Here is a 27,923-nt window from a genome sequence, read left to right as displayed (position 1 = left end):
ATTCCTGACTTTAAATCTATCTTCAGACTCTTATTAGCAGTGTGATCCTGGGCAAGTCACTTAATTCTATTTGCCTGTTTCCTCATTTGCAAAATGAGTTGGAGAAGGAAATGGCAAATCACTCCAGTATCTTTGCCAAGAAAACCCCAATGGAGTCTTGAAGAGTCAGATTTGACTGAAAATGACCTTGTCTCTATAGCATCTAGCTTAGTACTTGGCAAAAATAAGGCACTTAGAAAATGTTTCTTGAGTGAATGACTGAAGGTTTCTTGTGAAATAAAACACTTTTTTATATTTTGGCACAAAAGAGACCCCTTCCTGTTTTGTATTGTATATTACCTTTATTTTCTCAGATTCTCAACAGTTATTAATCAAGATCCCAAGTTACACAATGAACACAATGTAAAGGAGATGATAGAACAGAGAAAAATACAAGTAAATGAAGATAAAGGTTAGTTATACAAGCTGCAAAAGACTAAGGCTTTACAAATCACAGGCAGGGAACAGTTTACTTCCTAATCATCCAAACACTTCCATACCACTGATGGAAGACCATTGATTTTCAAATCTTGTCATTTTACTAAGGATCTTCTATGATATTCTTTATTTCTTTCTACCAAAAATGTCAGGGCAGGGGAAAGGAATGGAAGGAACTTAAAATAGGTCTTGTATAGTTTGTCTTGAAGATGCCATCAATAAATAGCTGAGCTGTAAAGTTTTCCTGATGGTAAAGAGTTTTATAGAGATGAAGAGCAGTTTCAAACTGGCATAAAAATAAATCAATTGGACAGCATAACACTATTGAAGATTATGAATATATACAATTTTTTTATTCTCTGTAAAAAATTGAGAAAATTTTAAATTACAAACACTAGATTGATCTAGTAGCTTAAATACTAAACTAAATGCCACAGAATAATTTGGGATCATTTTAAAATAGCAAAAAAAAAAAATAACTATTCTGAAACTGCCCTATAGAAAGGCCTGAATCTTATTGTGAGGTTTATTTCTGGAGTGGGAGGTAGTTATTCTTTCTGATCCCTTTTCTAGAAGAATAAAAGGTATTTTTACCTAAGAGACCTTTCTAAAATTATGCAAATGTATTTAATGTGAGGTAGCTTTGAATTGTTTGGTTGGATATATTTGAAATTTACTCATTTGGTTCCTCAGGTGACTAGGTTATAGTGATGGGCAAATAGACGGCATCCTTGTGTTAATGTTTTAGGAGGAGAAGATGAAAGACCAACTTTCTGTTTCAAAATGTTCTAGGTTAAGCATGCTGAAAAAGGAAAAGTGGTTAGGGGAGCAAGCGTGGTCTCACCTATGTAAATACATTTTGGATCTTAGTTAACCCCACTGTAGCCAGATGCAGGCTGGTTCACATGGAATCCTCCTTCAAGTCACTCAAACATTGGGATGAGGGAAAGAATCACTAAGAATAGGCTATCTGATATCTATGTGATATCCTCTTTTTCTCCTTCCTCCCCAAAACAGAGTACAAGTGGCATATCAAGATTGGGCTTAGATCTTTGAAAAGAAGAATATTAACCCATTCCTAGAACAGAAAAAATATCATATAACATATGTATATATATATATATATATTTCAGGATAGGTAGGTAGTAGAATGATTAGGTAAAATTAAGTATTAGTCTAAGTAGTAACATGTGTATTTCATAAGTATTCAGAAATTGTGTCAAATAGCATTAGTCACTTATTCATTGAAATAATAAATATTTGGCAGCACTGGATATGGATTACTTATATCTTCTTTAGAATTTGATTTTCAGTCCTTCTTTACTTGTCCTTTGAACTTATTCATTACATCAAAAATTCTCATGTATTCACACAGAGCCAATCCTGACTTGGTTGGTAAAAAGCTAAAGGGGATATACAAAGAAAAAATTTCTTGTTATATCTCAACATGATACTTTTAATCAGATCAGATGAATATAAATGTCATTTTCTGAACTCCTACTTTGCTTAATTCAGGCACATACATATTGTGAAATTTCCCTCTGGGGAGCTTCTTAGAACTGGTCTTCTCACATATCTCAGATCTACCAAGGATTTCTGGATTAGTAGGCCAGGCCATCAGGCAGATAATGGTACAGTGGATAGAGTGCTGGGCCTGGAATGAATCCAAATCCATCCACAGACACTTATTAGCTGTATGACCCTGGGCAAATCACTTATCTCTGTTTGCCTCAGTTTTCTTGTCTGTAAAACTGTATTGGAGAAGGAAATGGCAAAAAATTCCAGTATCTTTGCCAAGACAACACTAAATGGGGGGTCATGAAGAGTTGGGCATGACTGAAACTACTCAACAAGAACAAAAATAACAAGCCAAGCCAATCATTGTGTTATGTCAGAGGCTGTATTACAGTATAGTGCATAGAGTTCTGCACTTGAAGTCAGGAGTCCCACCTTTGACACTCATTAGAGATATGACCATGGGCAAGACTTAAAGATCTCTCTGAAATTCATTTTCCTTCTCTGTAAGATGAGGTAATAATATAAGTAAATATTCCCTTCATAAGGTCATGGGCTTCTTAGGAGTTTCAAATGAATTAATGCATGTGAAGCACTTTGTGAAATTAAAAGCAACTATTACTAGTTCTAATATTATTATTACAAAATCTCAATATACCACACCATTCATTAAGCTGCTTTAATGAGAACTGTATCTTTATGTTTGTGCCTTGAATCCCTCTTTCCACACTCACTATACATGACTACACCATCTGGTGGTCACAGGGAATGGAGCTGCAGGCTATTTTTTCAAAGCACAACTTGCTTTAAGGTCAATAGATATATTTTAAATACACTTACAAAGAGGTACATTTAAAAGGAAAAGAAAAAAAAAGACACCAATTCTATTTTCCTTATACAACTTCTTAAGAGAAATTTGTTCTATCTAAATTATTACCAATAAAAATCCTTCTAAATTCTAAGAAGGCAAGAAAAATCATTGAACTACTTTGTGAGTATAAATAACTCCTTTCACAAACACAGATAGAAAGGAAAATAATTAAGGAAAGAGTGTAGGGCAGAAAGACTCCTTTCTTTTCTTCTCACTTCCCTCCTTCCCTCCATGTTTCCATCTCTCCTTTCCTTTCGCCCCCTTTTCCTTTTAGTTTTTTTTTTTGCATAAAATGACTAATATGGAAATGTGTTACATGATTATACACATATAATTTATATTAAATTGCTTACCATCTTAGTGAGGAAGAAGGAGAGAGAAAGGACACAATTTAGAACTCAAAACTTTAAAAATATGTTAAAATTGTTTTTATAAGTATTTGGGGCATGATAAAGTATTATTAAAGCCTAAACAAATAAGAAAGAAGAGTAGGTCAAACCAAGAATGGATGTTTCATATGGCAGAAAGAACAATAACTTGGAGAACGTTTCAGGTCTACTAGTCACAAGCTGTATAACCATTGGCAAGCCATAATATCTCAAAAATTCAGTTTTAGCATCTCTAAAATGGAGATGGATAAGACTTATCTGTCCAGTGTAAGTCATTGTTTTTGGGAACAAAGGGAAATGATTATAAGATGTTTTATGAACCAAAATACTTCAGATAGGAGATATTATTACCATCACTATTATTATGGTGGTTGGCTTTCTCAGCAATATCTAACATTTGAAGGTACAGAGATAGAAACTATCAATTGTAGTTCCCGTCAAAAAGAACTCCAAAGATGGTAGTTGTTCCAACTTCTACATGTTTGTAGAACAGCTGTTTAGACCATTGCTACTGTGTATTTAATGGTTCTACAAAAATAAAAATTGAGGGCAAAAAATTAAGGAAACAGTAATACAGGAAGATTTCTGAATTTGAAATTATAAAAGATGAGTTTGAATCCCCACTATATTACTTACAATCTAGGTGACTTTGGACAAGTTAATTAAACTATATATGGCCTCAGTTTCCTCATTATGAAATAGGGATATTGAAAAAAGATGACTTATTAAATCCCTTTTATGATCTTCAGCCTATTATCTTCTGTACTTTTGTTCTTAATACTAGAAGTAATAAAAATAATAAAATGCATTGCATTAATGGACTTTATTGATATCCTTTAAGGCTCAGCTTTTTAAACTATGGTTTGCAATCCATATGGGATCTCATAACTGAATGTGGTTACAAAATTCAGTAAATATGTGACTTGTATACTTATTTTATATACCTATATACCTGGGGTCATGTAAAGATTTCTTAGGCATAAACAAGTCATGAGTGGAAAACGTTTAAGAAGCCCTAGGTTTAAGGAAAGTGCCATACTGTAGTTGTTAGTCCTTCAATAGACAAATCCAAGAAGGAAAGGAATGAGTACAGGTCTTTTAGCTTTCTAGATGCCTTAAAAGGTAATTATTTTTGAAGAAGAGAAACTTATCTGTTTAGAATTTCAAGTTTTTAATCATTTTTTCCTTTACATGTCACTCTCTAAGTACCTATTTATTTATTATTATTTGTTATTATTTAACATTATCTCAGAAATCCTAGAGAACATAGCTCCTTTTGTTTAAGGCAGATGTTCCTGAGAAAATTTAAGGGATACTTAATAATTTACTCAGGACCCCAATATCTAATTTGCATTTTAACTTGTCTGTCATCATTGTTTGAAAGAAAATTACTCCTTTGGAAACTTTACTGCTATGTGTGAATGGATCAGTCAACTTTCATCACTTAACCCTTAGTTCACCTCCATGATACTGAAACACTGAGCAGTTATAGAAGAGAAAGTTCCAGCTAACATCCTGGAGGAAATGCATTGTTATTTCACAAACCCCTTGCTCATAGGCAAAACCTCTTGTTCTTAATACAAGAAATAATTATAATAAAAAGCATTGCATTAGTGGATCTTATTGACAAACTCTAATATTTGGTAACCAGTAAGATACAAACATGAAGTGGGCAAGTGATATATTAGCAGAATTAAAGACATAAAAAGGGGAAAACAGAGATAGGCTTACCTTTTTAAAAATAATACAAAATATAAAAATCGTGGTAAAAACAGGTAAACTTGTTCTTCTAGAATTGCATTAATTATCTTATTGACTACATAGTCTGGCTCTAGAATTGGCAACACTAAAGGATTTCTGGAAAACAGAAATAACAATTTAGTCTAACATAAGAATCAGTAATGGTAGTTTAGAGACAAACTGCTTTTTACGTTAGATTAAGAAAAGAATCCTTGTTAATAACACTAACAATAACAATAGCAAGAATAAAAACTAGCATTTATATAGTGCTTACTATGTTCCAGGTACTGTGCTAAGTGCTTTTCAAATATTACCTCGTTTGAGTCTTAGAACAACAATAGTTAAGTGACTTAGCCAACATCACTTAGTATTTGCTCCAAGCCTCTCCTCTTTTAAATTTATCTTCTATACAGTTGCCAAGGTGATATCCCTAAAATCTGATCTGACCATATCACTCCCCTATTCATTAATGTCAAGTAGTTCTCTATTGCTCCTAGGATCAAATATAAACTTCTGTTTGGTATTTAAAGAGTTCAATTTAATTTTAAATGACCATTTAAAGATTAAAATCTCACTCCAAATTACATTCCTAAGCTTATGATATATCACTCCTTTCTATAGCTATTAAAGTCTAGTCAAAATGATCTTTTCATTCTCACAACCTGACACTCAATATTTATTGTTGTTATTTAATTGCTTTTAGATGTGTTTAAATCTTAATGATTCCATTTAGGGTTTGCCATTTCATTCTCCAGATCGTTTTATAGATGAAGAATGAGACAAAAATGACTTTCCTAGGATCACACAGCTGTGTACCCTAGGCCAGATTTGAACTCATTTGAACTCAAGATGTCTTCCTCTATACCTATTACTTAATCCTTCATACAGTCTGTTTCCCCTGCCTAGAACCCATTTCCTTCTTATTGCTGCTTTTTAGAATCCCTAATTACTTTCAAATTTCAGATCAAGTGCTATCTCCTAAGAGATGCCTTGCTAGATACCACCCCTCCAGCTGCCAGAACCTTCCCCCCAAATTAACTTGCATTTATTTTGTATATATATATATATATATATATATTATCTTCCTGATAAAGTATAAACCTCTTGAGAGAAGGCATTTGGAATATTTTTGTCTACCACTTAGCACAATATTTGGCATATAGCAAATACTTGGTAAATGTTTGTTGGTAAACGGATGTCCCCATTTCTTCCATTTCTTTGTTTATTCTCAACAAAAAATATGATAAAGCAGAATTTGAAATGGAAAAATAAAAATTCTAGGTCAATAGCCAGATCTTGGGAAATTAGAAAATAAAAACAGAATTAAGTCAGTAAACCAGATTCTTTAACTCAGAGATGGCTAAAATTATTAACTGAAAGTGGTGCCTAGTACTTCTATAGATCTGACAATTGAATATTTATGTTATTCTTATCCAGTTCATTTAATAAGCATTTATGAACACAAATTATACATGCCAGGAACTGTGCTAAATGCTGGATATGCAGGGACAAAATGAAGGAGTTTAATTCTATTGGGGGAGGGAGGAAATAACATGTACAAAGACAAGCAAATGCAAAATAAATTATCAATAGTTGTTGTTGTCAGCCTATGCTTTAGAAATATCACTGCAGCAGCTATCTGGAGGATGGGTTAGAGAAAGAAGAGACTTCAGAAAGGGAAACCAATTAAGGAGTGACTGTAATCATCTCAAGGATCATCAATGAAAATCTGAAGTAAAGTGGTAGCTTTAAATTAAGGAGATAGTGGTGGAGATGTGAAAATGGAACTGCAAAGACTTGGTAACTGGCTTGATGATCTATAGAGACAGAGGAAATGAGTAATTAGGGATCATTCTGAGTTTGTGGACTAAGGTAACAGGATGGTGGTGTACTTGACTGAAATAGAAATGGTATAAATTAGAGGAAGGATGAAGGAATAGAAAATAATGATTGAGTTTTAGATGCCTTTAAGGTATCTAGTTCAAAATAGGCAGTTAGTGATATAAGACTAGACTTTGGGACAGATATTCACACTGAATATATAGACTTGGAGATGATGATTGCAGAGATGCAGAGAGATGATAATTGAACTACATAGGAGAGAATGGCATCACTAAGTGAGAGGGTAAAGAGAGAGAAAAATATTCTTGTGGGTGGGAGTAAAAAGTAAAAGGTAGGGTGGAATGCTGAGATGAAAATAAGGGGATGGGATTCTATGAAAGTTCAATGAAAATATGAACTGAAATATTTGTAGCAGCTCTTTCTGCAGTGGCAAAGAACTGGAAACTAAGGACATGTCTCTAAATTGGCAATTGGCTGAACAAATTATGGCATATGAGTGTTATGGAATACTATTGTGCCACAAGACATGATGAAAAGAATGGTTTCAGACAAATCTGGGAATTGTAGAAGAGTGAAGTGAGCAGAACCAGTAGAACAATTTATATAGCAATAATAACAGAGTAAATAAAAAAAACTTTAAAGCAACTGGGAACTGATTAATGATTCCAGAAGATAGATTATGAAACATGCTAATGACCTCCTGATAGAGATGTGATAGTCCAGAAGAAGATTTTTTTCTCCATGGACAATATAAGAATTTGTTTTGCTTGGCTATATATATATTGTTCCAAGGGTTTTTCTTTTTTTTTTCTTGTGTGTGTTTGTGTGTGTGTGTGTGTGTGTGTGTGTGTGTGTGTGTGTGTGTGTTGGAGTGGGAAATAGAAAAAAGAAATAAAAGAATTAAAATAAAGTACATTAAAACAAAAGATTTTTTGAGTGCAGAAAAAAAGAAAGTAAGTGAAATTACAAGAATTACAGAAGTCCCAATGGATAGTTGATAGTTAGATGAAAGCTTCTCTAAGGTTTAAACATTAAATTTCAAAGATATTCATAATCTTAGAGATGGAAGAGACTGATAGATCATCCATTGTAGCTTCTTACTTAATGTATGAGTCATTTCTGTAATATCCTCGACAGATGTTCCTTTAATTGCCCCTTGAAAACTTGCAGTGAGGGAATTCACAATCTCACAACGCAGCCATTTCCATTATTGGAAAGTTCTAATAGTTAGAGAATTCTTTTCATATTGAGTTTAAATCATTTTATGACATCCACACATTCACTAGTACTGCCTTCTGGAACTTTGCAGAATATGTAATTTGTTTTATTTTGATATGACAGTACTTCAAAGATAGCTGTCATGTCTCCTTTGACATTATTTCTAAGCTAATCTTCTCTAGTGCCTTCAATGGATCTTCATCTCTAGAGGAGAAAAAGCACTCTGGCTTTGGATTCAGAGGATCTGGGTTCCAAACTAATTTCCTTTGCTTATTACCTGTATGATACTGAGCAAGTCACCTCTCTTTGGGCTTTATTTTCCTCATCTACAAAATAAGAAAGTTGGACTAGATGACTTTGGAGGTCTCTTTCAGCTCTATATCTATGATATTATGATCCTGATTATAGTATATAGATTAATTCCATTTTATTGAAGTCCATCATAAAATATAGCATCTAGAATTTTGCACAATAACCAGTGCACAGAGAGGCAGCCTTAGAGTCAGGAAGACCTAAATTCAAAACATTGATTTATGAAATATACTTGTTTTCTGGCTCTATGTATGTCCCTTGATGGCTTAATGTCTCAATGTACTTTCTAAGACCATAACTTGTAAAAACCATAACTTGTAAAAGCCATTGTTAATTGGCATTAATAGAGGGACTTTCCTGCTTGGAACCTCCTATATTAATGACATTCGGGAAAAAATAAAAATACAAATAGAACTCAGTACAGAGCACCAAAGAAATACTGCCTTTCTTTTTCTAGAAGTTAACACATTAATTTTTTTTGGCAGGCTACTTGACTCATAGTGAACATTAAGATTAAAAGGAAGGAAGGAAAAAAGGAAGGGAGGGAGGGAGGGAGGAAGGAAGGAAGCAAAGAAAGAAGGAAAGAAGGAAAGGAGGAAGGAAAGAAGGAAAGAAGGGAGAGAGAGAAAAGAAAATGGGACAAAAGTCAAATTCCCTTCTGGTTCCTCCATGACATTAAGTATCTCGAAGCATCTCTAAGCCATCGCTAAACATATACAAAACCAGAATTAGGAAAGGAGGAAAGAGAGCCTAAGAAGGAAGGAGAAACATTCCTAGCCCAATGCTCCTCATTCATAAAATTAACATTTCCTTTAAAATGAAAATACTTACCTAGTAGAACAACCTTCAAACATTCCAGTTTTTACAAAAAATGGGCAAACAATGGTTGTTTTAATCCCAGTGTTTCCTTGGGCAAATGTTTCTAAAAATATGGATTCAGCAAATCCAAAGGCTGCAAATTTACTTGCACAATATTCTGTGAGAAGAAAATCCAACACAAATGTACTTAAAAGAATATTTTAAACGTACAAAATAAAAGTTCACTTTAAATGTTAAAACTCACAGGGTGTGTTCTTTGTTTTTCAAATGTTTTTATATCTAAGATATTATATCAATCAATGAATCAGCATGTCTTCACTGGGGAAATAAGAAGGAATAAGGAGGAAGGGATACTAGTAGATAAAAAGTAGTGTTTTGGTGAATGAATAAGGGATAGGATGCTTGCAGATTCCTGGATGGGAAAAGTGTCAGCAAAGCTCTAGATTTATCCCACCAATTGTCCATCTTTTCTGGACACCTTTAATTTATTGGTCCAGGCCCTAAATACTTTGCATTCTAAACAGTCCACACCAAAATGGTATCCTTTCTAGTCATGTCAATCTCTTGGTTTAACTTGGCTTGATGGTCTTCTAAAAATGTTTTGTAAGAGATAGAAATTGAACCTGTGATTTCATAGATATAAAGAACTTCCAGGTGAATGAAGTCCTTCTACCACTGTAGTCAAGCATCTCCTCTACAATATATAGACTTAGAGAGATGCCTAGAGCTGCTGTTGTTGTTTGACTTTAATTTTTGAAGAGCATCAATGACATCATGGAGTAGCTGACTTGAACATGAATTGGATTTAAGTGAACCAGAGTTGAACAAAGTCTTCAACTTCACTCTCTCTTCCAGAGTCATTGAAGTATAGTGACAAGACAAAAGCCAAGATGCAGTAGTTGACCATGATGTATTCATATGGTTGGAATAGACATTCTCCTAACTCACTGATGGGTTTGAGGCCTGTCAGTTACCCTCAACCTAGTTTAACCTGTCTGCCAAGAGGATTTTACCCTTGCACATTTAATAGTTTCTTGGGACCACAAGTGAGAGTTGAGTGAAGGTGGCCACCAAAAGTGGATTAACAATCCCCAAAAGGGGCTTTACACCAGAAATGTCACTTCCCCAGAGTAGCAAAGGCAGTTTCTGGTAGGGACAAGACTTAAACCTTCCTGGCTCTTAGTCACCTTTTCATTTACAAGCCATAGCACCTCTCATTTCTTTTGCAGAATGGATTACCTACGATGCTCCAAACACTCTTTCCTATTGTCAGGGTTCCCTTTGTTATAAATATGTGAAATCGCAATTCATTTGATGGGAAAGATTACAAAGAGAACAGCTAAGGTAGTTTTCATAGCTTTTCAAAATGCTGCGCTTCTAGAGTGAAAAGGGAATGGTTTTGCTTATAGAGTATACCAAGAGAGATGTGAATAGATGAATTGGTGAAAAAGGATTATCAGCAACTGGAGTTTAGCGAGAGAAGAGATATGTGATAACAGAGAAGATGAAGAGCAGCTAGCAGGAGATGGTCATTGAATGCTTGTTTAAAATGGTCTCATTTTTGGTAGTGCGGGAGGTTTGGAAAAATCTCATTATGAGTGTACTAGAATAAAACAGTACAGGAATGCATTATAGGTGATGGAATTATAAAGTTCTATAGGTATTAAGTTATTTGATAATTTATCATTGGTATAGCTACAGAATCAATGATAATTTACTGAAACCTGTGCAAAATGATATGGTATATTTGGAAGGGTGCCTTAGTGATAGGAGGGATCCTTTCTCCTTTATTCTTCTTCCTCTTAAGTCAGAGGTTCAGATCCATGGACCTGTATGTAGATTTTAAGGGATCACTGAACATAGTTGATGACTCCATTTTAATATAATTGCTTTTCTTTGTAATGCCATGCATATTATTTTATGTATTTAAAAACATTTTTATGAGAAGGGACCCACGGGATTTACCAGATGGCTAATGGGGTCTATGGCACACACAAGGTTAAGAACCTCTGCTTTATAGGGAGGTAGGCCTGAAGCAGAGACATACTTCTCTGAGGATCCTGGAAGATTTGCTACACAGTGGTAATAGGGCAGTGATTATTATGCTACTTGGGATAGGGGATTCCTGTCACTCTTATTACAATGAGGGACCACTGAAATTTTAGATTAATATTATTTATTCTGTGATGTAAATACAGTTTAATATTCAAGAGCTCATTGTTTATTTATTGTGAGGTTATGTGCTAATTTATTTATTTAAGGGAAAGGAGAAAGGAAGATATTATAGTTCTGGTAAACATATATAGCTCATTAAACAAACAAAACAAAACATTTCCCAACAAATCTTCACAGTCTGTTAATAGTGATAAACATCTCTGGAGAATGATAAGAAACTGACCGAGAATCTCAGTCTGAAAGGCCACCCTAAAGCTTTGTAATTCAAACTGCTCTTGAGCAAGATTCATTTTTGCCATACATTTGACAAGTAGTCATCTGGTTTTTGCTTGAAAACCTTTAGTGAAGAGTACTCAGTGCCATTTTTGGATGGTTATAATCATTAGGAAATTTCACTAATTGGGAAGACAAAAAACTGTGTAGATTATATATTGGTTTCTTGTCAAGGCAATCATGTGAGAGGATAAAGATTAATCTAAGTTATGCAAACATATCTAATAGATGGTATTTGCCAACTGAAAGCTTGAAGAACTGGGAATAGATTTCTAATTCCAATTTTGCCATTAACTACATTTCTTAATTTGCTTTCCTTGTGAAATTAGGTCAATATTTACACAAGGCTATTATGTAACTAAGTTAAAGTTTGTAAAAGGCTCTGCAAGACAAAATATTACTTAACATTGATTATTTAAATCTATATAATACTTACCTGATAACCTACTTACACCAACTAATCCAGCTGAACTTGAAATACACACCAAGTGTCCATGGTTATTAGCAATCATACTAGGAAGGAAGGCTTTGTAAGTCTGTTAGGCAAGATAAAATAAAATATCATAAATGTTTAGTTAAATATAGTATTCCTTTTCCCTTAGTTGGTTATATTTCTATTATGCTAAAAATGAAAAAAGGTATCAAAAGATGTTCCTGAGTTTACAAAGTATAGATCAAATTACAGTCTTTTCCATGGAAGAATTTATGATTAAGAACAACTAGAAAACAAGTATGCTTGTGGATTCACATAAGCATGTATTAAAAATACATAATATACGTATGTATGTATATACACACAAATGGATCACCCCATTAGCAAATTGAGAAAAGAGAATTTAACAAAAGTACAGAGAAAAATTTTGTTTAAGACTTAAAAATGAGAAATGCTACCTATTTTTAAACCAAATTGAAGATATCATATCCAGAAATAATTGAGCTAATGATATAGATATATGAACTTTAACAATAAGTTTTCATTTTTAATTCAGCATGTTAATGCACTTAAAAAAATTAATCTCTTCTCTATACTTGGGTAGGCTCAGTCTGCAAATAATTTAGTTTCCCTCATAAAGCAATCACACAAATAACTTAGATGTTTAAATTATAATAAAGTGACATTTCAAACTGGTTATATAGTGAGAGGGTTTTCTGGCAGGGATTGGATGAATTGAGTCTTAATGACAATAAGATGATATGGTTTAGGAAATGATAAAAAGAGGGCAGCTTTAAAATGAAATCTTAGAACAGAAGGAATCTTAAAAAAGGAATCTTAGAGATCATTTAGTCTAAACTTCTTATTGTTATAGATGAGGAAACTGAGATTGAAAAAGATTATATAATTTGCCTAAAGTCATGGTCTATTTATGAAGGGTAAAGATTATGATTGTTTCTTGACTCCAGAGTTCTTTCTATGATACTTATCTGTTTTACTACATTATTATCCAGGTGAACAGAGACTTGAAAGATGGGAAGAAGTGGGGGAACCAGAAAAAAATCTCAGATAGATAATATGGGAAAATCCTGTGAAAGCTATAAAGTGCCAATGCAGATATGATTTATTATTCTTATTGATTAAGGGTTTGTAAGATACTAGATTTATACATATATTCTCTCTCTGTCTCTCTGTGTCTCTTTCTTTCACCCTGTCTCTGTCTCTCTGTCTTGCTCCCCCTTTTCTCTTTAATCTCATTTGAGCTTTAGAACAATCTTGTAAAGTAAGCAGTATTATTATTTTACTGATGAGAAAATTGAGGCTGAATGTGGTTAAATAAGTTGTCCAGAGTCATGCAGTTAAGAAGAGTCTGAGGTCATTCTGACTCTAAGACCAAAGCTAGCACCCAGCTTTATAAAGGATAAGACTACCTTTGACTGGGATCCAAGTCCTACCTCTGACACACTCTGATTATATAGCCCCAATTAAGTGACTTACTCTCCCACTGCCCCAGTAGGTTTTACAAATTGTAAAACATGGGTTAGTAAAGCATTTGAATTAACAGAATAATATTTTGTCACTACAAGTTCTCTATACCAGTGAAATCATAGTTCTGGTTAAAAAAAAAAAAACAACCAAAACTAAAACACAAAACATTAAAAAAAAAACTCAAAGAGGTTTAAATGGTACCTGAGATGAGGTAATGCTATAATTTAGAACCAATCCTTAATTTAAAAAGTTATGCCATCTTCAGAGTGTTGAAACTATTTCCAAATGCCAGAAAACAAATCATTATTTGCTTAAAACAACCTGACTAATCTAATTTATAAAAGGGAACTTGAATTCTAAGATAATTTTGTAAAAATTGAGAACATGAAGAAAATCACCCAGATATGTGCTTTAGCGTTCACATCAAATGATCTTTCCACACATTCATCTGGAATCTCAAGGAAATCTTTTCCTGTTACAACTCCAGCATTATTAATAAGAATGGTGACATCACCAACTTCTTTTTTAACCTGGATAGGAGAAAACAAAAAGAAGCAATTTGTTATACAATATGAGTTTCATTTTCTTAGTCTTTTATGATTTCATTATCTAGTGAAGTAGAATAGAATTGAATGCCCTCCACTCAATTCTTATTCTGATGTTTTATCATGGATTTGAGATGACTCTGGTTTTTAAAGGTTATTATTTGAGCATGAATTCTCTGGCAGAGCCTACTAAACCTGAAAGGTCCTGAGTATAGGCCCCATAGTAGATAAGAGATATGCTGTCTAAGGATTAGTTTAGTTGAATCCAGAGTCTCAGTATCAAGAGGGTGGCTACTAGCAGATGAATTTTTCTGTTTATGGTAACTCATGAAAACGTTTACTATGGCATTGGAGATGGAATTCATAGTATCACAAAGTCTTAGAACTTGAGCTGGGAGGATTCTCAGAAGCTATATCTAATCTAATCCCTTCATTTTAGAGCAAACTGAAGCCCAAGATGAGTTATTTAAGGTCACATGTAGTAATCATCAGAAACTGAATATGAACTCATCTTCTGATTCCAGAACTACTTTTCTCTTCACTGAACCATGCTGGCAGCCTGCATTGGTAGAACGAGTAATCATATAGGTAAAATCACAGATCCTTGAAATATTACTTAGAAAAGAATCTGTTAAAAAGAAAAAAAAAGTGAAAGATCTCTCTTTACTTTTGTGCTGCAAGAATTTTGTAGTACTCAAATATAAGAGGTAGCAACCCAGGACAAAAAAGGAATCCATTGAAGAGATATTTTAAGTAATCTTTGAGGAATTGGTGGGGAATGGTTAAAGTTTTGGAAAATGGGACAAAGGAAAACATTCTTACTTTTCAGAAAGAAATAAATGATCAATTCTGAAAAGCAGATCAATGCACAACCTTCACAATCATCTTGATAAAAATTTTAGACTTGAAAATCAGAGTTATGATTCATAAGCACACAGAAAAAGAAGCAATCATCACTAGCTATATTGGCTTCTCTATGAAGAAATCATTCTAAACTAACCTAAATTCCTTTTTGGTATATTAACTATATTGACAGAACAGGGTTTAAAAGCTTATGGATATAAAATAATTGGATTTTAGAAAGGAACATAACTATAATGTTCTTCTAGATAATAGTTTAGGTAAATGTGTAACTAGTTAAATGATCATTTTAAAAGAGTTTTGATTAATGAACTGATGTTAGCCTGGAGGCAAATCTCTAGTGCTTGGTCACAGGGCTTTATTGTGTTCACCATTTTTATGAATAACTTGGATGAAGAAAAAGAAGACATGATTATCAAATGAGCATTATGGAGATTTTCTGGAGGCAGCTTTAGTCTTAGTTGAAATAAATAATTACTCCAAAATCGCAGCCAGCTGGTAAAAATGCAAACGTTTATTTCTCCTTCCAAATTAGCCCGGTTAGTTGAGGCCAGTCTCTCTGCCTGGCTCCAAGAGATCTTGCAGCTTTGTCCTTGGCTTCTGCCTCTGCTTTCTTCAGCTTCCAGCCAGCACCAAGGTAGAAGATGCAATGAATCTCTTGCCTCAAAGATAGGGCTTGTGGGTTCCAAGAGCTCTCTCCAACTCCAGGTAAATTTCTCTCGAGCTCCCAGAGTTTCTAGTAACTCCTCAAGTAACTAACTCCAGTCAGTCCCACAAGAAGAACTAAGCTCAAGCTTCAAAAGCTCCCTATATATGTGATCTCCCAAAGGTTAACTCCGCCTTCTGGAGGGAGAGGGATTCTGGGTTATCTCCCAGAGTGCTCTCTGGCCCTAAGGGAGGTATGAATTTGGACTAAGCCCTACTAAGCCCTGCACCCTCCCAAACGTGTGAACTCCATTGAATACTTAGATACTTATGAGCTCTCTAAAGGTGTGAACACAAGCATTGTTCTATCAGTTCCACTTAGTACCTAGTTTCAAGTTCTGGCCCAAAATATCTCTTTCTAAGATCAAATCAATCACACCGAACCATGCCAAATCAGATAACTATTGTTTCTATCAACTCCAATGTCTTAACACTTTGTAAAGATTCCAACAGAGCATGCTAAAGATGGCAGAGAAATTTACATTAAAATATAAAAAGTTCTCAACTGGATAAAATTATAAGGTCCTTTTGTAGGACAACATAGTCAATTGCCCAGGGATAGCATGGAGATGGGAGGAAGAGACACGTTTAAATAGACAATTGATGTAAAAACATAGCTGATTTTTTCCTAGGTTCCAAAGAAGAAAAGAATGTGTGTTTAAAAAAAATAAAAAGAACTGTATTATATTTAATTGTTTTCTAAGCGAAGCATAAATATAATTTTGAATACATAAAGTGAAATAAGAAATATTACAAAAACCCCAAACCTTACAACTTATGCCAGTTTCTGTAATACATCTGACTACTGGTAGTATTTATATGTGAATCAAGAATATAGAGGTTATCATCAATAGTGTCATACATCCATTGTTCAAACCTCTGATTTCCAGTATGAACAAAAGTCTAGGAGACATACAAAGTAGAAACAGCTTAATTTTTAAGGAAAACTGTTGCTGATACAATTCAAGTGCCTTTCAGATGCTCAATCCTGATCTATATTTAGTTAGTCAAAGAACCTGCATTAAGCACTGACCACTATGTATATGTTAGGTACTATATTGAGCTCTATAGTTAAATTTGACTATTAGAAATATATAATATATATTATTAGATTATATATTAGATAATTAGATTAGATATTAGATTAGATAGATATATTAGAAATATATAATATAAAACATTTGAATTAAAGACAAAACTTAAATAGCAATGGGACTAGTTAGCTACTTGATTTCTTCCCACTGGAAATAGAAGGAAGTAGCAAAGAAGTCCAGCATAGGGTTGGAAAGAAGAGATCTTGCACAGTTGGAATTATGTCCTGTTAGCTTCTTTTCTTTTCACTATAACTGAGCACCCATGTGATTAGGTAAAATAACATTTCACACAGCTTTGCACTTTTAATTATAACTGGGTATACAGGAGGAAGGTATAGGATAATGATAAATGGAGCTATGAGAAAGGAAGAGAGCAAAGTGCTTTACCTAATTATGTCCCTGTTCTACAGGGATATTCTCCTTTCCTGTAAATGACTTGTCTAGAAATAAAAGTGGTTTAGGAGATTTTTGACTAAAAGAATTATTCAGATTTGATTAAAGATATTAATACCCATGTGGTAACAAAAGAATTTAAATAATTTTAGAAACTAAAGGCAGAAGGATAATAAGTATGAATTAGCTATAAGTTGAGGACATCGCTTGTATCATTCACTATCTAACTGTATACCCATCACCTCATACAATTATCCCTTTTACATCTTGAGGGTTAGAGGTGTAGCACCCCCATAATCTGAAAAATCCTAGTAAAATTTTTTGTTATTCCTTTCATACCAGAGAAGTCTGAATTATTATGCTATTAAAAGACACAAGATGTTTATATTATATAATACTTATGCATTTCTGAATTTCTAAATCTTTTCTATGTTGTCTGCTGGCTTTTGCATGTTGTTTGCAAATTCTGCAAAATTTCCCAAAACTTCCCATTTAATTTCTTATGCTGACCTGAGATATAACATGATGGGGAAAGTCTTATGTGGAAGGGATAACTATATAGTGCCTCACATATAGTTAACTTAATGTTTGCCAAACTAGATTACCACATTATAGAGAACTATCTCAATGCAAATTTTGAGTAAATCACTAACTCAAAGACTGGGTGATTGATAGAATTTTATTAGATAAAGAAACTGAACAATATATGGGACTTACCTGATCTGCTACTCGGTAGATATCTTGCCTTTCACCACAATTACAGGTATATGTATACACGTTTGATGCACCAGCTTTTTTGGCCAATTCACAAGTTTCTTGATTGCTTTCTGAGTTGATATCCCAAAGAACGAGGATAACTTTGAGACGGGCAAATCTTAAGGCTAATAATCGTCCGATTCCACTTCCAGCTCCTGTTATAAGGACTATTTCACCTTCAACATTTTTCTTTGGCCTTGGAACTATGAAGTAAAACAAAGCCTCCAAAAGGCCACATATAAATTTGCCAAAAAAAGTGAGCAGATCCACCATGGCTTTCATTTTAGAAGAGATATTTCAGCAAACACCTACAAAGAGAGATGAATTTACTGGGCACCATATTTTAGGAAAGCCATTGATTGACAAACTGGAACTGAGTGTCACATTTTGGAAAAGACATTGACAGACTGGGCAAATTGTAAAGTTTCCAAAGATGAGTGGCCAGAATGATGAAGGATTAGGAGATCATGCTATTTATATAGTAGGTGAAACAACTAGGGATATTTATCTAGAAGAAGAGAAGGCCCTGGAGGTAACCTGAATGCTGTCTTCAAGTGACATACAGAAGATTTAGAGATTGTTCTGATTTCTGAAAGCAGAAGTAAGGCAATGAGTAGCAGTTGCAAAGAGACAAATTTTAATCTCATATGTAAGGGAAATTTTTCTAATAATTAAAGCTATCCCAAAGTATTGACTAAGGAGATATTGGATTCCCTCTTACATAATAGGACCAGTTATTTGTTATTTGTTTTTATAACAGTAAGTTTTGCTTATTGTTTTGGTTTAGATGAGAGAGCTTTAAAAGAAGGCTGAATAATTGCTTGCCAAATTTGTTGTATAAGGGATTCTGGGTACAGTGGATTAGAGGTGCTGGGCCTGGAGTTAGGAAGAGTCATCTTCCTGAGCTCAAATCTGGCCTCAGTCATTAGCTGTCATCTTGAGAAGTCATTTAACTCTATGTGCCCCTCTTTCTTCATATCCTCTTCCAAGATAAGTAAATGGCAAACAATTCCAGTATCTATCCCAAGAAAACCCCAAATTGGGTCACAGAGTTGGATATGACTGAACAACATCAGGAGGATTCTTACTTAGGTATTGAAAAACTGTTGAGGTCCTTTTCCAAGTCAGAAATTTGAGGATTCATGATGGATATGAAGAGCAGAACCACTTGAACCAATGAGAAATTAAGTTTATTGGTCAACCTCTCTGAACAAAATTATGTCTGGCTTTTACCCTCTTTGTAGCTGATGACAATAATTAAGTCCTTAATTTTAGTCTTTCTTGGAGAACATGGTCCAATAGAAATATATTAAAAAGTACTCTTGGAGATGGGATAGGAGCAATTGAGGCTTAGAATTGTTGCAGGGCTGGGGCTATGCATAGGTTAAGGGGAGAAAGTCATTATGTATCATTAAAGCATTGAGAGTGCTTTAGTATTGTCCTAACTTTCTCTGGAGTTGGGCATACTATTATAAAGTGGCAAATTTGAGGAATAAGAAAATTAGCTCAAAGGGAAAACAATGTCATGTAACAAAAATTTACACAAAACTTATTTAATACCATACATTTAATATTTATAAATGAGCATAGTAAATTTGTTTCAGAATGGAGCAGGTTATTCAGAAAAAAGTTGATAGATATTTTTGCTGAAGTCAAAAGGACTGAGCTGGTATGCTTCACTAAGTTGTACATTCTCCTTTCCTTTATCCTCTTTTAAAAGTAGAGCCGAAATTTTCAAGATCTCTATAGCTTTTTGCATTAATTTTATACATACAATGAGGCTACTAATTCACAGTATAGAGAACTTTATAAAGGGACTTCAATGATGCACTATATCCATAGCCTATTCATATCTCCAGAAAAGTGTGGAAAGTGGAAATTTGTAATCTCCAGAAAATATGTGAAAATTCTCTAGCTTAAAAAAATATTTCTCTTTGAGTCTGAGTTGGATCAGTCAGATTTGAGTAAGGCACTCCTATGTTCTAGGTGAGAAAGTTGCACACTCTGGGAGCATTATAGGAGGCAATTAATCTTCTGTGTACACAAATGACTTGATTTAGCACAAAATAATGACCTATATGCCATGTTACTCATTAGTTTCCCCCATCTCACACAGAATATACTCTTGGAGATTGCTTTCTTTTTCTTTCTTTAGTCCTGAGTAATGGTCACCACCCATTTAAAATTAACCTTTATCTAGCACATGATTGTTTGTTTTACCCAAGTGCTGATTTCCATATATACCATATGAGCTATTTTCATCCACATAAATATAATTTGTTACTAGATTTTAAACTATCTTTTTTATTTTTCAGTGCCTAATACATATTTTGTACATATTTCTTTTTGTACATATTTTTGTACATATTTCTTGCTAAAGGGGAGTTGAATGAATCATCAAATATTCCTTTCAATATTAGCAAAATTTTTAAATAATCAGAAACTTAATATTTTGCCTTTCAGGATGTTTCAGGCTTATTTGTTTTTTGTGGTTCCACTCACTCACTCAATAAACATTTAATAAATGCCTATTATGTGCCAGGCACTCTGCTAAATACTTTTGTTTTTCATCATGTCCAACTCTTCCTGACCCCATTTGGGGTTTACTTGGTAAGATTTGCCATTTCCTTCTCCTGCTCCATGTACAGATGAGAAAACTGACAAACAGGGTTAAGTGACCTGTACAGAATCAGACAGCTGTTAAGTGTCTGAGGCCAGATTTGAACTCAGAAAAGATGAGACTTCGTGATTCCAGGCCTGGCTCTCTGTCTACTTCACCACCTATCTGCCCCATGCTGAACATAGGGATGCAAAAAGAGGCAAAAGGCCTCAAAGGAGCTCACTATCAAACAAGGAAGGCAACAAACAAACATATACAAATTATATTCCGGATATATAGTAAATCATTAACAGAGTGAAGATGCTAGAATTAAGAGTGACTGAGAAAGGCTTCCTATAGAAGATGAAATTTTAATCGGGACTTGAAAAAAATCTAGATAAGGCTGTAGGGAAAGATTTCGAAGGAGAATATTTCAGGTCTCGGCAACAGCCAATGAAAATGTCTGGAGCTGAAAGATTGTGTCTAGTGAAACAGCCAGGAGATCTGAGTTCTCAAATCAGATTATGTGGCAGAGAGTAAGGTGTAAGAAAACTAGAAATCTTGAAGGGGTAGCTTTGATAGTAGCTATGTTTATACTCTATTACACAAAATGGGGATAAGGTTCCTACAGGAAGTTTTCACAAATCACATTTTTGAGAAACAATCTTGACCACATAGTGACATGTGCACAAAGAAGCCAGTCAACACAGCAAGAATTGTGTATCAATGATTTGCTTTTTCAATCCCACTTACATTTCTTTTTTATGGTTTACAAACGTGCTTTCTCCATAACCATCTTGTGAAGGAAGTATTATACATTACCTTCTACTCAGAAAGGAGACTGAGGTTTAGAGACTTTAAGTAAGTTTCACAGTGTCACACTGAACCCAAGTGTCTGCACTCAGGCCATACTGACTCCAAATCTCTATTCACTACTCCATGGCTTCTAGATAGGATGTGCACAAAAGGTTATTACCAGTTATCAGGAAACATAAGTAGTTTAGATTTTTTGTCAAAACTTCAGCCCAACATATTGAAGTTCATGGTTTTCCGGATGATTTCTTGATAATATATTCAGCATAGGTTAACTGTCAAAGTTTCTGTTTGACCTTAGATATTCTATCACCTTTCTAATATTTATGTCTTTATGGGGATTTACTTTTCTGTCCTTTAAGCTTAGCATCCTCTCTTCCTTTACCTCCAATGCTATAACTTTCTTCTACTTTTGTTTTTTACCTGTTTATTGTTTTGTTGCTCATTTCTGTTTCTTTCTTAGATTATTTTCTAATAAAAGGACCTCTTTATGAAGTCTTATAAATACCTGCCCCTGTCAACAGGAATTTAATTTCTCAAACTCTATTTTTCAGCCACAATCTTTTCTTCAGTAATCTGAGGGATCTTCCATTCTTTCCTTCTTTTCTTTTTCCCACTCTAAAAGAGCACAGAAAGAATTTGCCAATAAAATTTGAGGGAGATTTCAATTACTTGGGACCCAACTAATTGGGATCCACAAATAACACATTTGTCATAGGATAGTCTTGAGAATGAATGAAAAAAAAAAACACATCAAGTTCAGAGTGTGAATCTTTCATTTCCTTCATTTAGAACTTAAATGTGACTAGTGATTTACAGGTTGTCTCACTCATAAGAATGTAAAATCTTTGATAGATGGGACTTTCTGTCTTTACATTTCTAGCCACAGTGTCTAATTCATGCTAAGTGCTTAGTGAATGTTTGCTTCCTGATTGAATATTTTTGGCAAGGAGAGGAAAGAAGAAGAAAGGAAAGGACAGGAGAAAAAGGAGAGTATGGAAATAGTGGAAGAACAGCACATAGAAATCAAGGGAGAAAAATAGATAAGAGACAAAAGAGGAGTCACCTGACTAATATACTTATTCATAATAACATACTAGTAATGACTTGCCTAAAGTCAAATAACCAGGCCATGCTGAGGTTTGAAGCAAATGTTGATTCTAGGATTAGACACATTCTACTAAGGCAGGAATGTGTGCTATTACCAATTGGGGAATATATTTCCAATAAGAACTAATATGAAATAATTTCAATAAAAAAATAAGTTTCAATGAGGAAGAAAATTAAATTGATAAAAATACTATATTGCCTCAGGATTCTGGATGTAGAATGAATAATATGTAAGTGTATAGGTGTATATTGCAAAGAGGCAAATTTAGGTTTTCAAAATTATTTTAAAAATTCCTAACAATTGAAGATACTCAAAAGTATAATAGACTCCCGCTAGAAGTCCTTCTAGATGGACCATCTATCAAAAGTGGTATAGAAAGGATGCCTGTAGTAGCCTTTTGAAATTTCTCCAGATCCTGTGATAGACAAGCAAAATTCCAAGGAACATCTTCCACCAACACAAGGGAGAAACAACTTATTTAAAGAATTTTGGTATCTTAGAGCCTATAGAAATGCTGTTGCTAATGACATTAAACTTATTCCCCTCCCCCTTTAACACCAAATAAGAACAGGTTCAGGTATACTTTTTAGAATTTCATTTATTTGTACGTGCCTGAAAGTAACATAATTGCATTTCTTAAAATTAAAAACAAAACAATTCCTTTACATTGAATTGAGTGGTTTTTACTGTATATGAAATATATTTCCTGTATAAATTAAAATAAAATGTGAAAATGTACTAATTCAATAAAGAATGTATCTAGAGTGAGGTATGCTCAAAAATGTATTTTAAGATGAGAAAAAAGTGAATTATTGAATGAATCGCAGAATAATCAAGATTTAATGCAAGTACATTATCAAGTCATATTTTCCTTTTTTTTTCTGAAAGGGTGTCACATTTTCTTAGGAGCAGGGTAATGGTAAATTACTGAATAGTAATTTAAGTTTTTACAAATGTTTTTTGACAAGGCTATATTAATTAATGAAAATCAAATTAACATGAAATTGTAGGGGCTAATTTGGAGAGGTAAATGACTCAAAAATAGGAAACCCAAAACTATGGAGAATAATACTTTTGAGAATGAGTAAATGTAAAACAATAGAGGTTCTTTATACATCTTTTGGTGTTAGTAATATTAATTACTCTGTAAATCATCTAGAAGGAAAAAATAGTATAGGTTATAGTTGCTTTTTTCCCCTAAAGAACTAGTCCTTGGGAATTAATTTCAGGAAGATTTCACAAGATAGCATGAAACAAGTCAGAGAACCTTCTGTGAAAGTAATAAAATGGATTTAGAATAAAATAATCTATCATTGAATTTGCATATTATATGTCAGGCTTTGCGAATCAGAATCAGATATAATTTAAGAAAGGGATTTAACTATTATTAATAATGATTAACTGTTGCTTCAAAAGAGGGCAAAATGGTGGAGTGGATAAAGGGTTAGCTAGCCTTCAAATTTGATCTAAGACACATACTTGCTATTTGTCTACTCTCTACAAATCATTTAACCTCCCATTACTTCCAGAAAACCCTGGAAATACATAAACACATGTTATGACATGTCCTGGTGGAGACAGTTCCCACACCATAGTGCCCACATAAAATCAGAAGTTATAGGTCAAAGGTTTCATAGATGTTTAGCTCCAAATTTGGTAACCAAGCTTTATTACCACATTGTGGTTTGAGGAAAACTATACTTTTTTTTTTAATAGGATGTTCACTTCTTGTTGCAATGTCTTCATGTACTACTATGAAGTAGTTGATGAGTTAGAACACAAAAAATGAAAGGATCCATGTTACATTTTCATAGCAGAATTTCTCATAGCAGGAACTTAATAAATGTTTGTTGACTGACTGCTATTAGTTTTACAAACTTTCACACATTTTCAGATGCTTTTCTAATCCCTGGTTGAGCTGTATTGGGAACTGTTTAGTCTTTTCAATCATGCCTAACACTTTGTGAGCCTATTTGGCTCACAGATATTGGAATGGTTTGCCATTTTTTCCCCCTCCAACTCATTTTATAGATGAGGAAACTGAGGCAAATAGGATTAAGTGATTTGCCAAGGCTTACACAGATAGTACATATCTGAGGCCCGATTTGAATTCAGGAAAATGAGATGGCCAGGCACTCCATCCACTGTGCCACCTAGCTACCACTGAATTAGCAATTACTAGTATAGAGATCTTCAAATGTTGCTTCCATATGGCAGGGATAGCTAAAGTGTCTTGAGGAATCCAGGGTGATTTTTGGGCATCCAGAAGACAATAGGTAGAAATAGCCTAATATAGGAAGTAGGTAGAAGAAGAGTAGGATTATTGTCTTTATGTATCTGAGTGGGATGTAGCAATATACTTAGGGAGCTTGAAAAGAAAGAGGATAGAGTTCATTGCTATCATCTCAGCATCTTTTAAATCTGTTCATTTGGGTGTAGACAAATTAGAGATGCAATCCTGTCTCTCAGTTCTTTGTTCAAGAAGCTTCAGGGTTCCTTATTGCTTACAGGATAAAAGAGAAACCCCTCTGGTTTGGTTAGGAACTGCTCTGTTAGGTGTTTAAAGTATTTTACAACCTGGATCCAACCTGTCTTTCTAGCACACATTATTCCCATTCATGCACACACAAAACTGTCTTACTGTTACTTATATTCTCTGTCTCCTATCTCCAGCCCTTTTCTCTGTCAGTGTCCCAAGCTTGAGATTCATTGTTGCACCTTTGCCTGTTAGAATCCTTAGCTTCCTTCAAGATTCAGTTTAAGTGATACATTCTATATGAAGCCTTTCATGGACACTTTGATTTTTTTTTTTACCTATTTACATACACATATATTTACTCTCCTGAATTGATGCAAGGGCATCCAAGGGCAAGGTCTGATTTTGAATCTACAAAGATTAGGATCTAGTAGGTGCTCAACAAATGCTTGTTGTTGAGTCTCCAAACATGACCTAGCATATCCTAATTCTGTGCTTTTTGCAAACTCTTCTGTATGTTTGGAATGTTCTCCCTCCAAACTTTGCCTCTTCTAGCTCCTTCTAAGACAGTTCAATGCTTTCTTCTAGAAGTGTTTTTCATTTCCTCCCAGTTATCAGTGTAACCTCTTCCTTACTAATACATACTGTACTCCTCTAATAAAATACAGGTTGGGGATTGTCCTGATTTTGTCTGTATAATCACAGAACCTAGCAAACTAGTGTAATGCAGATATGGTACAAAGTATGGGTTTAATACTTAATTTTCTTTCTTTTTGTCCCACAATAGTCTTAAAATTTTTTTTATATTTATAGTCCCCCAATTATATTATGACATCTAAGTGCAGATTGAGGCAACACTTTTTGAATAAATCCTCTCATTTTACAGAAGGAACACAGGCCCCAAAATTGACTTCCTTAAAGCTAAATCTCAGCTATTTGTCCATTGAAATTTCAGCTTTATCAGTTAGTCTCCATCCCCACCGGTTACTCTGTATGCTCTGGTTAGGAACAGAACAGGGTTCTTTGCCAAATTTTCAACTACTTTGCTATCATAATTAGTGGATGATTTACAATCCCTCTAAGCACCTTTGCAGAAAGCCATAAGAGAATGGGATAGTAGATGGGGACACAAAGAAAGGAAGAAAAAGGGGGAGACCTGAAGAAGGGAGAGGTAAGAAGGGAAGGAAAATAAATGCTTGTTAAATGAAAAAAGAAAACAAACAAGAAAAGAAATTTAAAAAGAAAAGAAAATTCAGGCTCTAAGCCACCCATTCTGTGAGTGAAGGAGATAGTAGGTGTGTGGGTAGGGGATAGAGAAGAAAATTTGGGGAAGCAAAGAACTCGTTCCAAAGATAGAATTTTCAACTCATTCTGCCCATCTGCAGCACAGGGAGATTTTTTTTTCTTTAAGGTCATCTTAGTTGGGAAATTTTTCTCTACAGCATTCCTTTGTTGCCTCCACCTAACTAAACTGTAGGGAAAGCACTATAAGCTTTCAAAATTAAAGAAGATATACAAGGGAGGTGTATGTGTGTGTAGCACTGAAGTTTAAAGACTAGCCTCTCCACATCACTCAAGTTTATTTCTCGTCATTTGTTTAGCTACCTCTCCCTGACACACTCACTAAATTATCTCCTGGTTATTTCTGCTTTCACTCAATATGCTTGGGTGACATTTTCAGCAAACAGCGATTCTGAAACCGGCATAACTAGCAAAACTAAAAGTTTGGAGGACTGGGCAACTCCCATTCTGTCTTTAATCCAAGCAGCTTTGAGAATTTAACCGTGAAACCAATCCCTGAAGTGAAGAACTTCAGATTTGTAGAAGAAAAAGCAGAACAGGAATTTCCCACTTCTGTTCTTTCCCTTCCCCTTCTCCGTTTTTCCTTTGCATATGGTCAAAGAGTTCTTCCCTCAGCCCAGAAACCCCAAATTAGCTGAATAGAGGCATTAAGATCATTAATTTTGTCTACAAATACACGGCACACGATTCAAGAGAAGCTAGTCCCGGCTGCTCATTACCTTCTCCACCACATCCACTTAATGCCACTTACTTGCAGCTCTTGGAAGTTCTGGACGCACTGTTCCCGAAGCCCTCCCAGTGGAAGCAAAACTCAGACTGTATACACCCCAAGCTGTGACGCCCTGCGCCTGCGCTTTAGCTTTGGAACGTTGCCTTGGAATCGGCGCCCTAAAGTTGTTGGTCTTGGACTTGGGAACTATTGGTCATGTGAGTTCCCCAGGCTGGGCTAGCAGCAGAGGGCGCGCACCGTCTGAACTGCCAAAAACCTCTTTTTAGCATCTCCTGCGTCCCCATCTCTCTCCCTCTTCCTTCCTCTTCCTCTCTCTCCCCCCTCACCCCAAGGATCTTTGAAAACAAGCAATTTGGTTCTTTGGGTGGGGCAGACAAGAACTCAATGGAAAGGTAGAACTGGGCAGGTTTGGGTCACATCCAGCCAGCACGAGGGAGTTTCCTTCAAGTCTCCTCGCCCCCCACCCCCATCCGCCCGTAAATATCGTTCAAAACAGACAAAGCCTAGACGTCTATGGAGGAAATCCTCAGTTCTGCGTTATCACCTGTGGGGCCACGCAGTGCCCCTAAGAGCCACTGGGTGGCACTGGCTGGCCTAAGGCTTTAGGGGAGAAGAGAAAAAAGAAACCAGAACCAGAAGAAAAAAGGAAGACAGGGGAGAGGAAAGAGAAAATAAAGTGGTACCCGTGGCGAGAGAGATGGAAGATCAGCTAGAAGAGTCTCAGGACTCATTTGTGTTGCTAACGCTTGTTGTTTCTGAATTAGAGAAGGAAAAGGGAGTGATTGTTGCAAACATTAACCTATGATTTGAATTACTTATTTTGGAGACCTTACACTTCAAGAGAAACACTGACATTTAAACACCTACGAGAGATGAATGAGTTTCTGTGTAGGCAAGAATAAGGACTTTAACATGGCTATACTTTAGATCTCATCATCTATAGGAATTATGCCACCTTTAAAAAAGTAAGAGATTGAAATTTCACT

At 34.7% G+C, this 27,923-nt stretch overlaps 1 protein-coding gene across 1 annotated transcript; it reads right to left on the bottom strand.

Annotated features, from left to right (window-relative positions):
- Positions 1-1,253: 1,253 nt before the first annotated feature.
- On the bottom strand, positions 1,254-27,050 carry LOC100927996 (epidermal retinol dehydrogenase 2). Its single transcript, XM_003759763.4, has 7 exons — positions 26,959-27,050; positions 17,868-18,214; positions 13,951-14,082; positions 12,068-12,167; positions 9,196-9,340; positions 4,984-5,109; positions 1,254-1,880 (listed from the first exon to the last, which is right to left on the bottom strand). The coding sequence occupies exons 2-7, from the start codon at positions 18,186-18,188 to the stop codon at positions 1,787-1,789; spliced, it is 918 nt and encodes a 305-aa protein (XP_003759811.1). The 5' UTR covers positions 18,189-18,214; positions 26,959-27,050; the 3' UTR covers positions 1,254-1,786.
- Between the last annotated feature and the right edge of the window lie 873 nt (positions 27,051-27,923).

The sequence above is a fragment of the Sarcophilus harrisii genome, chromosome 1 (genome assembly GCF_902635505.1).
Source record: "Sarcophilus harrisii chromosome 1, mSarHar1.11, whole genome shotgun sequence".
NCBI classification, from domain to species: domain Eukaryota; kingdom Metazoa; phylum Chordata; class Mammalia; order Dasyuromorphia; family Dasyuridae; genus Sarcophilus; species Sarcophilus harrisii.
The sequence above is the reverse complement of the archived record's forward strand: the minus strand, read 5'-3'. Positions and strand labels throughout refer to the sequence as shown.

Bases quoted from the DNA above. Each gene is read 5' to 3' on its own strand.
- LOC100927996 (XM_003759763.4), bottom strand. From the start codon at position 18,188: ATGAAAGCCATGGTGGATCTGCTCACTTTTTTTGGCAAATTTATATGT. The intron at 14,083-17,867 runs GTAAGTCCCATA...TCTCCTATCCAG, and splicing joins TCTACCGAGTAGCAGATCAG to GTTAAAAAAGAAGTTGGTGA. The intron at 1,881-4,983 runs GTAAGCCTATCT...TATCCCCTTTAG, and splicing joins TTTGTATTATTTTTAAAAAG to CTTTTTACCAACCAAGTCAG.